We start from the raw sequence: 15,820 nt of genomic DNA on the forward strand, positions 1-15,820 counted from the left end.
AAAACAAACCAAAATGTTTTTCCTTTAACAAGTCATTGTTTTAATATATTACTAAACGAGTAGCTACGTAATGAAGTTATTAGTGGTGGAATACTAATAAATCACAAATACATGCAAGAAACAACACCACTATGTCCTATGCATGCCAAGTATTTATCCTCTCAGTTGGAAATATTACTTCATGAAAACAACATATTTGACAGAGAACTTTTTTGAAACTAACCAACGCCAATGTGTCCAAAAACAATAACATTTCTATTGGCATGCCATCAAAATGTGTGGAAGTATCAAACACATGTCCTACACTTCCCTATACACACGCCTCTTTCGTCGTGTCTTCATATGAAGCCCTCAAGTTCGATACTATTGCAAGTACTGCTACAAAGTTCTAGCTCTAAAGGCACTCAGATTTCAAATAGATGAATGTATTATATCTTGGTTCTAAAAGATAGACACAGTGATGGAAGCATCTGCTAATCCTAAGCTCGATTATATGTCTCTATGAAATGGCATTAAGAAAAATGTTTCTATAAAGAATTAGGTCCAACTCAACATGGACAAAGAAACAAGGTCTATCAAGAATTGATCATTATTCTTGATCATTTGTGTGTACTATATTGCATAGAGAAATACATAAACAAATATGATGAATCCTAAATAAATACAATGTGATCATCTCCCTCCACTTCAAAATTATACCTTGTAAAGTTGTGATCGCAAAGAAGAATGATAAGGAAAGCAAAATGCTTGCTACCAAAAATGAAAATGATTTCAAAATAATTAAAAAAAAAAAATCAATTGAACCTGGAGGTAAAAGAATAACTTATTGGTCTGAATATTGAAACCGCAAGCCCAATTTTGCTCAATATTCTGGATTCCCACATCAAAAATTCATTACTACCCTTTGAATCTCTAACCCGACAAACAAATAATAATCTCCAAGCATATAACTTCAAAAAAGGACCCTCTAAAGCTATTGCAACTTGTCCACATTTTTTGACATAGGTTAGGCTTCGAATTGGTGAATGATTTAGTTTTTATGTAGTTGTCTTAAAATGGCGTGAAATCAACGTTGACACCATAAAATATCCCATGTACAAGGAATGTTTAGATGTTCTTGCGTAAGAAGCAACACCCTAGAGTGTTTCCCCTCTAAGAGGGACATCTCCCAAATGTCCCCTATTTGGAAGAAATGCCCTAAGAGATGGAGGGCATCACCAACATCCTCTAGGGTGTCCACTCATATATAAAATGTAACAAGGAAGAACAATTTTTGGGCCACTTCCCTTTAACTCATGCAATATAGACAAAAAGCCATAGACAAACATGAAAATTAAGATATTGTGCAAAAGTTGTCTAGTCTTCTAATCTAAACTTGATGTGAGGAAATGACAAGAAATTACCCATCAAATATCCATGCATCCATATGATCTCACACATTCCAAATATAATTACCCATAGCTACGTTGCAGCACTTCTATGTGCCTTCAAATTTTATTACAGTCATAGGATGAGCCATATGAATTCTAGGTGCTTTTCAATTATCTCTCTTCGGTGGTATCCACTCTTGAACCTAACCTAGGCTTGCATAAATTGAAGGACATTCCATAAATTATATCATGTATGTACCATTATCAAATCAATGATTTCCACTTTAAAAATAACTCATAAAGATAACTATAAATAAAGAAACAATTTCTGGGCCACTTCCTTTTAACTCGTGCAATATAGACAAAAAGCCATAGACAAGCGTACAAATTAAGAGATTGTGCAAAAGTTGGTTGGTGTTCTAATCTAAACTTGATGTGAGAAAATGACAAGATTACCCATCAAATATCCATGCATCCGCATGATCTCGCACATTCCAATTATAGTTACCCATAGCTGCTCTGCAGTGCTTTGTGTGCATTCAAATTTTATACATTCATAGGATGAGCCATATGAATTCTAGGTGCTTTTCCATTATCTCTCTTCAATGGTATCCACTCTTGAAGCTAACCTAGCCCTGCATAAATTGAAGGACATTCCATAAATAATATCATGTATGCTTCCATTATTAAATCAATGATTTCCACCATCCAAGGTTGGAAGGAATAAACTCAGATTGGGTCTCTCCCCACTCCTATGGGACTAGGAGTCAACTAATAAATTTGTAGTGGCCATACATTCATCATAGAAGAGGCATGTGAAACATTCATTGATGATTGTTGATAAGGAACTCAAATGGATTCCATAGTAATGACATAACTTGAACAGCATAGCTAATGCCATATAACAAAACTATCAAAAATGTTGATTGAAAGAAAAACCAATTCTCAACTTGAAACAAAATCAAATATATGATAGTTGACATTGATCCTAAATTGCAATAACTTCAAAGTTACATCAGACATTTACATTGAAATAGGGAACCTATTACCAAAAATTCTAGATCATTGAGCAATTTTTCTCAAACTATAGTTGGAGTTGTAGTTCACCGATGAAACCAAAGGAGCATTAAACATCCACCAAGATTCCATTCTAATGTCATCTACCCTACAGCCCCCTCGAAGTGCATGTGCCAAAAACAAATGACGCTAGGTGCAAGTCCCGACAAATTTAGGAATAAGTGTTCCACATCCTTGGATGGCATGTATCAAAAACAGATGAGACAAGTCCTATGATATTTTGGAAGGAGAGTCACACCTGTTCATTGATGAAGCCAATGGAGCATTAAACATCCACCAAGATTCCATTCTCATGTCGTCTGCCCTATAGCCCCCTCAAAGGGCTTTTGCCAAAAACAGATGATGGCAGGTGCAAGTCCTAGGAAATTTTGGCAGAAGAGTTCCACATCCTTGGATGGCATGTGTCAAAAATGGATGAGGCTGGGTGCAAGTCCCAGGATATTTTGGAAGGATAGTCACACCTCAAACTTGAAATTAAAGACAAAGTCGACCCATGTTATACAATGATCAATGAATATTATAAAAATAACCCTAAGGAATAGGTGAAAACAGAAGAGAGGGGACAGAAAAAGAGAAGGCGATTTTATCTGGTGCAAGTGGCTCAGTAGACTGAAGTGCATAGGATGAAAAGTTTAGGAGGACTAGAGGGTGTATCAAGAGGACAAATTGCTGGAAATTGGAGGGCCAAGTTGTTGAAGAGAGAGGGAGGTCAATTTGATTGGAGAAAATTATTTTCGAGGGCCGAATTTCCTAAGGCGCAATGGTAGCTCAAAGGGAAGGTGCAATGTCGATTTGATGGAAATTTGTTGGGGCGGAATACTCCAGACCAAGTTCCTTCATAGGTTGATTTCATAGAGGCTGAATTCCTTGGGCCAAATTCATTGTATGTGGGGTTAAAAGTTCCATTAAATGCATTTTTCCTTGTAATTTTCTGTGAGTTGAAAACCTTGATTTCCTAGATTAATGAATGATGGAGAATTGTTGTAGGTAAATAAATCTGGGTTGGTAATAAGAGATTTAACACTTACCATTGTTTGAATTTCTTTCAAAACAAAAAATCAGCTTTTAATTGTTTGGTTCATAACAATTATATCAAAGCCACTTTCTTGGTCTCATGGGTAGTCACCAATTATGGCTTCTTTTTCATCATCTCATGGGGAAGATAATTAGAAAGCCAAAGATTGAATTATTAGTGAAAGAAGCCATAATGATTCCCTTGGATGGAATGAGAGACCTTGTGAAACAAGTGAATTAATCAATTTATATATTAATTGTGGCAATGAGCAAAAGGGAAGGGAAGAAGGTAGTAGTATTAAGGAAGAAGATCAATGGAGACCCCAAGATTGAAAAAAAAGGCTAACTGACATGATAATGATTGAAATTCTTTGTAGGAAACATTAATGGGAGGAAGGCCTAGCATGGGAGTCATCAAAATCAAGATAATTCAAAAGGAAATCATATTAATCAACCAACCACTACTTGAGAGGATTACCATTCACAAGTTTAATGTAGTCAATGAAAAGACTAAACCAACGGTTTGGATTTGTATGTTGTTACATGTCTTTCAACTAAATCATATGGAGGACTATTAGAAAATCCAATTTGCAACCCTACACTAGAAGGACATGCATTTTATTAGTGGCAAATGAAGTAACATGAAGGTGATCAACATGAAATTACTACTCGAGATGAATATGTCACTACTTTTTATCTAAACTTTTAGGCTTACATCCAAGAAGACTACTTCTCACCTTTTCAGAATACGAAGCAACAATGCCCTATGACCTACTACTCTAAAGAGTTTCACCAAGCTAGCCTACATATAGAAAATATTTCTCCTACAGATTTATTTGCTATGTATATTATTGCACACAAGTGCTAGTCCCCTCGAAAGATCCACATGATTACCAGAGTAGATAGCAAAGGATGAGGAATAAATTACTCACATGGATAACAAAGATCAACAAGAGATTCCAATAGTTTCCCTCATTTCCATACATGGGGTAACCCAATATCAAACCCTGCAAGTAAGGAGCAAGGTCAAGGGGAGGACTCTAGTTGTGCTTATTGAGTTTGGCAGAACCCATAACTTTATAGATTCCAAGTTAGTATTATCAATGAATTCAAAAGTAAATCCATAGCCAAATTTCCAAGTTACAGTAGCCAATGATGTTATGATGGAGTGCACACGAGTGGTTAAATCATTGAAAGTACAACACAACAATTATGTACTAAGTTTGATATCTACATCATGGTTTTAGTTGACATTGATGTGGTAATGAGTGTAGAGGTTGAAGACCTTCGCAAAATTTCCAATTAATTTGGATGAGTACATGAAACTTGAAGGAGGACATTAGCTATGATTAGGTCGCAACATAATGTAAAAAAGTTGATTTCCACAAACAAAATAACAAAACTAGTTAAAAGTAACTTGTGTTTCATCCTTTAATGTAATTCCATGAAAGCTTTGCATGTCAAGGTACAGGAACAAAAACCAACAAAAAAAGGGGAAGAGAAAAGGTTGATTAATGAATTTGTAGTTGTCTTCATAGATCTACCCCATGGGCTATTGTTACCAACTCATGCGTATGAGATCTTGAGTGCTATATGTGAAGGGGGGCTTAAGAGAGACTTTTGGTAGAAGACTTGGTTTATGAGGGGACCTTTCTCTATTATTTAATGTAGTTTGGACTACTGGAGGTCATTTTTGGCATTGCTCTCATTTTTCAAGGAAAATTCACATATTTGGAGGCATGATGACTTTGTTTGAGTAGCACCCTACACGTTAGGAGGGAATCCAAGATAGACCCCTCGTTGGCATTATTACATAGGACGTCCCTATTTTTTGGCTTTTATTATAGGTAAAAAAATAAAATAATTGGAAGCCCTCAGAATAAGGAAGACTAAAGACATTGGTAATGACACTTGGCACAAGAAGCAGAACAATCCCCTAGGTCAACCCATTTTCAAAGCATACCCACTCTTCGAGAGGGGTGCCCAACTTGGAGGAATGACATGTCACATGTTTGACTTGATCAAAGCATCTAAATCAATGAGATTGACCCATTGAAGTGAAGTGCTCTACTATTGAGGGTCTGTAAGCCATGCTCGTATTATTTTTTTCCAAAAGATAGTTGCAAGGAGAGCCTATAAAAGAGGACTTGTCACTTTGCCATTCATGATTCATGGTGGAGAAAAATCTGGACTAGAGTGTTGGACCTTGAAGACATCTTTGGGGTAGTTCTAGAGCATTGTCATGAAAATTTTCAAGGCTGCCTTATCGCATTGTAAGGCCAATTATATTGTTGTTTCAGTGTTTATTTCAACATGGAAAAGACTGAAAGTGTGACGTTTTGTCCACTTGAAGCCCTTTTTAATTTCAGATCTGAATTTGTGCAATATGGGGCCCATTATAGCCAAGCCTTGATGTCTTCAAATCCATATATACTTCAAAAGCTTCCAACATCCTTTTCCGAAGCAACTGACCATAAGTTATGGGTTTTATGTTATTTTGGATTTTTCTAGATTTTCTCATCAATTGTGTGTGTGTGATTAGGGGCAGCTGGGGAGGATAACAGTCTTTTCGTACGTTTCAGTTAGGAGTCTACATAACTGCACTGTTGTGATTTCTAATCTGAATATTGATACTGTGCTAATAAATAAATTGAAGTAAAATTTCTCTAAAGCATAGAACATACCATCGTTGCCTAAAATTAACATAAACACTGATGTGATCTCAACCAATGTGCCTCTCTATGCTATGGATAGGAACTAAGGTAGTGCTGCTATAGAACCTGCTACACCTATGCTAAAGGATAAAATATCAGCAGCAAGAGATAAAACTAACACTGTGTCTCTTAGAAAGCCACCCTATTAGGAGATAGACTTCCTTGGAACATTGACATTGATGCAACATGGAAAATTATTGGAATTGAAGTCTATTTTTTTCATATGCAAAAGAAGAAATGAGTATCTATTTAACCAAAGCCAACATAGTAAATGCTTTACCTGGGATGATGGCTTCCTAATTTTTCCACAGTTTCAAACCTCCATTTGCAGATCTAATTATAGGTTTGCAAGTTGGAGATAGAGATTGGGTATCTATGCCAACCTCTAAACTTTTAAGGTAGTGCACCTTGAAACATGAACAAGGAACCCTTTACTAACGCTGCCCATTCTACTTGGTCTCTTTGGTCTAAAGGTCACCTTTGAGACTGAACTAGCCATGCATTTTGGCAGCATTGCGAAAGTCACCATAGCTAAATCCTCCGTGTCCCTCCCAAAATGAAAAGTTTTGTTACCTGGATCTCGTTGTCTCCAAGGATGAGAAGCCTCCCAAACCCAATCAATGAGATGATGTTTGGGAACCCATTATCACTGGTCTTAGGTCCACTGTTCAAGGTTGGGGGCCACCCCCAAATGACAAAGAAGATCCTCTGCCCAATAGTAATGATTCCTACTATTGCATGACTTGACAACTTGAGTGGGCTAGCTAGCCCTACTTTAATTTCAATATATTTCGTTTTAAAGTTTGTACTATACATGTGGCCTATCTGGAATTTGTTATTTTTTTGGCTTGTAAGTTATCTAGATATCTAGGCTTCAGGGTCTCTTATCTCCCGGCAACTGCTTGATGCAGCCCACATTTTTTTATAAAGTGCCTTGTCTGTATTTAGATTCAGTAGTATTCAAAGGAAGCTTTAATAAAAAAACATCTAAATACACCTTTAAGCTTTGCAATTTCCCCTGAGTCCATATTTCAAATTTCAAGCAGCTAAACCAGAAACACTACTAGCAACATAAAAGGAGAAAATATTTTAGTGCTAAAGCACAAGGAAAAAGGCAAAGGAACATAAGATACTGTCATTAAATAAAATTGATAGAAAACAAAAAGGAAGGGCCAATATGACTACCCAAATTTTCCCCAAAATACATGGCGTGAACCGAATATCCCATGCAAGATGATTGTATAGCTCTCCTCTTGGTCTCCACCATCTGTATGCCTCAATCTGAATAAAATATCAAGTAAGAATAAGGAAAATTAGTAAAAGGCTAAGACCTAATGTGTCAATAAATACAAATGTTGTGGCATAGTAAGGTATCATTATATACTAATAATAAACATTAGAAACAAAGAAAAAATAAATTTGAAAATTGAATGAGATATCTCAAGGAGACAACTTCAATAATTTAAATAAATGATTCTCACGTTCACCAACCTCACCAAAGCAAAACAGAGGGAGTAAGGGACAACTAGTTTCAATAGCCAGACGGACAAATCCATGCCTCTTTCTCAGAATAGCAACCTATCAAAATGTAGTAATTTTAAAGTAAGTTCACCTATTCATATATCATTTCCTTGAAGAACATGATACATTTGCATAGTGCCTAAGTGATATTTCTCTCTAAACCAGTGCTTCTAAGTTCCCACTAGCTCTCCATATTTCTCTCTAAACCAGTGCTTCTAAGTTCCCACTAGCTCTCATGAGAGACATTCTTTTTCAATAAAAACAGAACCTCAGAATAATTACCATAAAATGAACATTTAGTATTTACATAGATAGTGGAGAAGAACTGACCTCTGTACCATACTCCATATAAAATATTTCTCGAACACCACCAGGAATAACAATGCAACTAAAACCAGAGGTCAGATACTTAATAAAGTTCTTCCGAGAAGCAACCACCAATCCCAACTAGGACCATATATGGCGTAAGAGTGGTGTGTAGAATATATAACCAAACGAATCAAAAATAATGAATCAGAGTACATCCATAGTGTTCTACATGACAGTCTCATCCATCCCTCACAATTTCTAACAAAATTTCATTATGATTAAGAAAGTTACCAAAACATAATGTTGATAGTTTAACTTCATGTGATCTTGTTAGTATTAGTACTTACAGCTCTACTTGCAAGAGCCTTGATCCTAGACAGGGGCATATAACCAGTATGATTGCACAGGGCTACAATGTTGATTGGTAAAACTAAATGTGGTTCTACAACAGACAAAAGTCCATCTTAGAAAACAAAATATTTTCACCCATATAAAATATTGGGAAGACAAACTACAACAAGACTTATATCAAACTCCTCTTCTTACTATCTTCTTCTTTCAAACAAATGACTAGACAACTATGTTGCACAAAACTTCTAGGAACCCAACGTTTCTAGCCGTAACCATACCCGAAACTCGACCAAAACTTGACCATCATGTAATCATGTATGAGAGTTAATATAGACTTGGTTTTCCTTATAAATTGTCATCTATGGGTCTTATTCCCTTTTTTCTTGCAAGATAATGTGTTATTCACTTATTTATAACCTTTTTTATATATATCTAGACATATATGATGTTTCAGCTGATGTTTCAGTTGAGGTTTCCATTTTTGGGAGGTGAAATTTCTAAACGTACCTATTTTGGAAACTCTGAAACGTTTTGGCATTTCGTGAAACTTAGCTAGACAGCAAATAAAGACAAAATTGATGATTTGTCACATTTGTGCCTGTTATTTAGCATAACTGGATATTGTGCCTTGAAATTTGATACATTGTTCGAATTTGTTTAATGTATTAATTTTATCTCTTTTTATTATAGAACGTGGAGGGTTTGTAAAAAAGGAAACAGAAAAGTTGCACCAATGATATTACAAGAATCCAAAGAGAGGTTTGTAGTGTGTGACTGAATAAATGCAGTGATGGAGATAATAGAGAAACTACTGAAGCAGCTTTGACACTAAGTTGAGAAGTGCTTTCACTTAGTTCAAAACCTGCCAAGACCTAAAAGTAGTATTAGTCATTTACATTTGTTCTTCCTTAAATTAATCCAAAAATTGTACAAAGATAATAAATTTCCCAAAAAACACATATAACATCCCAGTTGGAAGTTGGTTACTGAGCCAATAAGTTAGACCTTCCAACACATGTCTAAGGCTCAATGTGATATCACAGTGGATTCAGAGAAATCAAATACCTATATCCTACATTAAAGCAGTTGACTGAAATAATGACAAATTTGTTAAGAAGCATGAGGTCAATAGCTATAACTTCGAGGAATGATATCTTCCACATGCATAGAACATTCATAAGGCTCAAGTCTCAAATGGATTCCATAGTAATGACATAACCTGAACAACATAGCTAATGTCATATAACAAAACTATCAAAAATGTTGATTGAAAAAAAACCAATTCTCTACTTGAAACAAAAACAAATATATGATAGCTAACATTGACCCTAAATTGCAATAACTTCTAAGTTACATTAGACATTCGCATTGAAATAGGGAACCTATTACCAAAAATTCTAGATCATTGAGACATTTTTCTCAAACTATAGTTGGAGTTGCAGTTCACTGATGAAACCAATGGAGCATTAAACATCCACCAAGATTCCATTCTCATGTCGTCTTCACTACAGGCCCCTCAAAGTGCATGTGAAAAAAACAGATAATTCCAGGTGTAAGTCCCGACAAATTTAGGAAGAAGGGTTCCACATCCTTGGATGGCATGTATAAAAAATAGATGAGACAAGTCCCGCAATATTTTGGAAGGAGTCACACATGTTCACTGATGAAGCCAATGGAGCATTAAAAATCCACCAAGATTCCATTCTCATGTCATCTACCCTACAGCCCCCTCAAAGGACATGTGCCAAAAAAATATGTTGGCAGGCACAAGTCCCAAGAAATTTTGGCAGAAGAGTTCCACATCCTTGGATGGCATGTGTCAAAAACGGATGAGGTTGGGTGCAAGTCCCAGGATATTTTGGAAGGAGAGTCACACCTCAAACTTGACATTAAAGACAAACTCTACCCATGTTATACAGTGTAGCCCGGAAACCTTGGAATGTGTTTCTTGAAGCTACTTCAGAATAAAAGGGAAAGAAAATAGAAATGTCAGTTATGCCAACTAGAAAAAATGATTTCTTTGCCTATAATAGAAACACATAGTATACACCTCTCAGGCCATGGATTAGCTACAAGTTGAATGCTTGCAACGATAATCAACCAGATTCCAAACCTTGTAAGCATGATGCCCATGATAATGCAGGGAATAAAATCTTTACAAATGTCAGTCAGGATATTGTGGTTGACAAAATCTTATGAAACATTGATCATGATAATGCAACAAAACTAATTCCAGTGATAATAAGCACTGCTACTATGAGAAAAAGTGTGGCTAGAGGCATTTGGATCAAGCAAGTGAAAGTTGTCAAGAGTTAGTGGATTACCTGAACCCAGTTGACATCCACATAGCAAAGGTTCCTTCGCATGGAAAACAAAAGAAGCAAACAATCCCTCATAATAGCAGAGAAGCTTCATAAATTTATGGTAAGTGGTTCATCTTTGAAAATCCTCATTAGAACAAAAAGGTCATCCAATGTTCCATTTAGATTTGAAAAATTGCAATGCACAAACTTTATGGAGGGTAGAAGACCACTTGAGAAGAGGTTATAAAATGTTCATCCTGGAAATGTTAATGCTACTGTGAGAAAAAGGGTGGCTAGAGGCATTTGGATCAAGCAAGTGAAAGTTGTCAAGAGTTAGTGGATTACCTGAACCCAGTTGACATCCACAGAGCAATGGTTCCTTTGAATGGAAAACAAAAGAAGCAAACAATCCCTCACAATAGCATAGAAGCTTTGTAAATTTATGGTAAGTGATTCCTCTTTGACAATGTGAGTGGGTGAGGTGGACTCATAATTTCCTGAGGGTATTCTTGCTCCCACCCCTCCCTAAGTTAGAAACCCCAGTAATTCTAGTCGGAAATAAATGGCTCCTTGACATTTCCAAGTCTACTGACCTCATTCCTGAAATAGGATTCCTTGCATCAGTGGCATTAACTGATGCAAAAGGAGTTGTAATGTTCATGACTTCAACAAGGACATCCCAAAGTGTTTCCTCTCTAAGAAGGACATCTCCCAGATGTCCCCTATTTGGAAGAGATGCCCTAAGAGATGGAGCACATCACCAACATCCTCCAAGGTGTCCACTCATATATAAAATGTAACAAGGAAGAACAACTTTCGGGCCACTTCCCTTTAACTCGTGCAATATAGACAAAAAGCCATAGACAAGCATAAAAATTAAGAGATTGTGCAAAAGTTGTCTGGTCTTCTAATCTAAACTTGATGTGAGAAAATGACAAGAGATTACCCATCAAATATAGGACTACTCTAGTAGTTTTATTGACCCCTAAAAACCCTTAGCTCTGTTTAGTCCCAAAAAGCTTTAACAAGGACTTTTTTTTTTAATTCAAGTTGTGGCCCTATCTTCTTTCTAATTTGTTATGGTCCTTGGTAAAGAGGAAAATATACTAATTTTTTATTTTGTAACTGAAATTGATTGTACCATGGATGTTTTTTGTTTTTTGGTTTTGCTTAGGTATCAGGAGAATCAGTAGACCTGCCATTGGTCAGCAAGGTAGACTTGTGGTTTGTCACTGAGGAGGCCCAGGGTTGAGTTAGAGGGACTGCCCCCACACTCCTGAGCCTATAACAAAATTGCCCACAAGCCACGCTAGGCGGGTTAACTGAGTTTCAAACATGCACAGAGCTCCAATATTGGTCAACAAATGCTTTCTGGTGCATGATTTCCATAGTTTGGTCTAACCCTATGTGCTTTTGTGCCAGGAATGTTAACATGTTTGTTTGGTTCAAGTCTCTGGTTCACATCCTAAATCCTTCTAATAAAAAATTTTAACCTAAGCCACTAAAAACAAGCTAAAAAAAATCTTGTTATACCTTATTCTCAAAATGGGGGTTTTTGAAATTTTGCAAATATATTGAAAATCACATACATAATTACTTTGCATGGGTCATTCAAATTATCAAGTTGCCTCAATAACACAATGCAAAACATTTTTCTTGTGATAAAATTTTCAAGAATCAATTGTTTAACATCAAATATGAAACTTGGCATCCTTAGCGACATTTATTCTTCAATGTAAGTTGGACAGTATAAAATCTATAAGTTTAGGATCCCATGCATCCATATGATCACACACATTCCAAATATAATTACCCATAGCTGCACTGCAGCACTTCTGTGTGCCTTCAACTTTTGTTACAGTCATAGGATGAGCCTTATGAATTCTAGGTGCTTTTCAATTATCTCTCTTCAGCATTATCCACTCTTGAAGCTAACCTGGGCCTGCATAAATTGAAGGACATGCAATAAATCATATCATGTATGTACCATTATTAAATCAATGTTTTCCACTTAAAAAAGAACTCATAAAGAGAAATGCAAAATAAAGAAACAGTTTCTGGGCCACTTCCCTTTAACTCATGCAATATAGACAAAAAGCGATAGACAGGGATAAAAATTAAGAGATTGTGCAAACGTTGGTTGGTTTTCTAATCTAAACTTGATGTGAGAAAATGAAAAGAGATTACCCATGAAATATCCATGCATCCACATGATATCACACATTCCAAATATAATTACCCATAGCTGCTTTGTAGCACCTCTTTGTGCATTCAAATTTTATACAGTCATAAGATGAGCCATATGAATTGTAGGTGCTTTTCCATTACCTCTCGTCAATGATATCCACTCTTGAAGCTAACTTGGGCTTGCATAAATCAAAGGACATGCCATAAATCATATCATGTATGCTTCCATTATTAAATCAGTGCCTAGTGAAAAGATAATAATTCATACAATTAATGTTAAGAAGTCAAAGAAGGGATCTACAAGTTGTGACCAGAAATTTGGTACTAGTAGAGTCATTTGTTTATGGCTTGTTGCAACTATTTGTAGTACAACAGTGAAAGTTAAGGACTTGTTCATTTAGTAGTAGTGTGCAACAATACTAAACAGGAACATAAGACTTCATGCACAAGTCCTCTTAATAGCATTCCACAGTGTACATCAGCATGCACCATGCAGTCAGCATTGCCAGATTTGAATGCAATGGTGGCACTAACATCAATGTCTATATAAAATCCCTTCATCTATTCACTGCAAGTACATTTTTTTATAGAGATTCTTATGTAGATCTCCTATTCAAGTATTTCTACCATAATACGTGATCATGGTAACAAATTTTGATTATATAAAAGCATCTCAAAACTGTAAATTTTTATTATCTAGAGATAGGGTTTTGTGAAAGAATGTTTTGCATATTGGTGTAGATTGCATTGATAGGAAAAACATATTCGTTATTTCTTCTTGTTTGAGAAAACTAGCAACAAACTCTACAAAATTGGTGAAGGCATGAAGACTCCAAGTCTTGCAACAAAAGTTAATGTCAATGATGCAAAAGTAATACCTTCCTTGGAAATGAAGGGGAGAAAAATAGAGTAGCTTGTATCAGTCCATTATTTTCCAAGATAGATGATTCTATGGAGGAACTAAAGTATGGCATTTTAAGACGTCTTGGATTACTGTCAGGTCACAAAAGATACCACACCATTCATTGAACTAGGGCCTGAAAATTCACCAGCTACCTCTAACCACCATTGACCAAGTCCACCAACTACAACTTAATATCATATACCCTATGGCTAAGATAAAACTTTGATAACTAGCATAAAACATCATTAAAATGAAAAAGGTGCATTTAATTTCTATAATTGTGTGCCAAATTGAAAGCTTTAGAAGGTGGTGTGAAGATAATTATAAGTAGATTTTAGTTGGATGGCTTTGTGGAAAATGTCCTCATAGACATGCATGTGAAATGTGGAACTATAGAGAAGGCATGGTAATTGTTTTAGAAAACGTGGTCTGATGGAACATTATCACTGCTTGACATGCTCTTGAGGCCTGAAACTCTGAAAAGATACAACATAAAAGTATTGGGCTAGAATCCAAAAGATTTTATACGGTTCTTCATGTGTGCCACTTTGGCAACTCTAGAACAAAGCATGGAGATTCATGAACGAATCAAGGGAGTGGTTTTGAGATGAATATGTTTGTATGGAATGCCTTTGTAAGCATGTATGTGAAATGGGGAAGCATATAAATTGCAAGTGATATGTTTGAAAAAATCCCTTAGCAAAACATTGTCCCATCTTCCAGTTCACCTTTATAAACTGCACAAAAACATCTCATGTCGAGTATAAAATTTTCATCAAAGTTGGTAGATTATTGTATCTCTGCATTTGTAAACAACTAGCCCATACTTGAAGGTGCAGACGAAACATAGCTACCAGTACCACTCTTGTGGGAACCTGGGGAAACATTGCTGGCCATATTTTCTGAATTCCCACCATGCAAAGGAAGAGGCAACCAGGTTGGAGGGGAGTTCATTCACTTCGATTTTGGGTGGATATATATGCAATACCCTATTGCTAGTAGTCTCAGTGTAGCAAAAGATCCAACAATTGATCCAATAATAGGTCCCATCTTCTCATTTTTTCCTTTGGAATTCATAGGACTATTGCCATGAATAGGATAGGTCTCGTCCAAACTTCTAGAAGGACTGCTTATCTTCATTATTTCCAACCCATTTAGTATAGCATTAACATTGGTATTATCATATAGAGGACTTGTCGGCCCAACTTGGATCTGGACCAACTTCACCCCAACTAAAGTGTTGGCAACAAAGTCTCGATAGAAAGACACATCCAACCCCCTTGCCTTGCTAGACATATCAAAGTCCGCTAATGCAGATTGGCCATTGATATAGGCACTGCAAATCAACAGATATATAGCTCAGCTACCAATATCACAAAAATGCATCCAAACAAAATATGTGAGAATAGATTCCACACTAAAAGTCCAAGAAATGTTGAAATTTTGGGTTTACAATACTGGATGCACTCACAACCATTTCCTGTGTTGTTGCATAGACCATGTTAGGAGAAATAATGTCACTAACAAGAGAATTGTATTTGATAAAGTTGGGATTAATAGAAGCACTCTTAGCAGTATTTTTTATCTTCAAATACTTCTGAAGAGTCTCCCAAACTCTTCACAAAGTATCATTCCTAGAATCGATCTTAGTTCCTCCCATATTAATCATATAGACTGTCTCCAAAGCTATGCCATAGAGTGCATAACCATCCACAAGAGGCTGAATAGACAGAACCCTCGTTGGTATCAACCCATCAGGGGCCAAGACAACCTCAATGGCATTGACAAATGCCAGAGACCTTTGCCTTTGCCAGCATTCTTCCATCTTGTAGTAACATGGCAACCCTAGAACTAGGTGTGGATATCCATGAAGAAATAATTAGAAATGGGTTTTTGTATGATGTGGTTGTAGAAAATTCCCTCAGAGACATTAATGCAAAATGTGGAAGTATATGGAAGGCACATGAATTGTTTAACAAAATGAATGAACAAAATGTTGTCTCAAAAACAACCATTCTTGCAGGATATGCATAGAATAAACTCATTCATGAAGCCTTAAAGTTATTTAAG

The 15,820-nt window shown here is 36.1% G+C and overlaps 1 protein-coding gene across 1 annotated transcript in view; it reads right to left on the minus strand.

Annotated features, from left to right (window-relative positions):
- LOC149250792 (receptor-like protein kinase THESEUS 1) overlaps window positions 1-15,575 on the minus strand; it is a 45,830-nt gene extending 30,255 nt beyond the window's left edge. The window contains exons 1-2 of the mRNA XM_089453754.1: window positions 15,373-15,575; window positions 14,739-15,086 (exon numbers count right to left, since the gene is read on the minus strand). Of these exons, the coding sequence (XP_089309880.1) occupies window positions 14,739-15,086; window positions 15,373-15,575 (551 nt within the window). The remainder of the gene's footprint in view (window positions 1-14,738; window positions 15,087-15,372) is intronic.
- Between the last annotated feature and the right edge of the window lie 245 nt (window positions 15,576-15,820).

Source organism: Pinus tabuliformis, chromosome 7 (genome assembly GCF_031772625.1).
Source record: "Pinus tabuliformis cultivar Carrire ecotype Pingquan chromosome 7, CPIR1, whole genome shotgun sequence".
NCBI lineage: Eukaryota > Viridiplantae > Streptophyta > Pinopsida > Pinales > Pinaceae > Pinus > Pinus tabuliformis.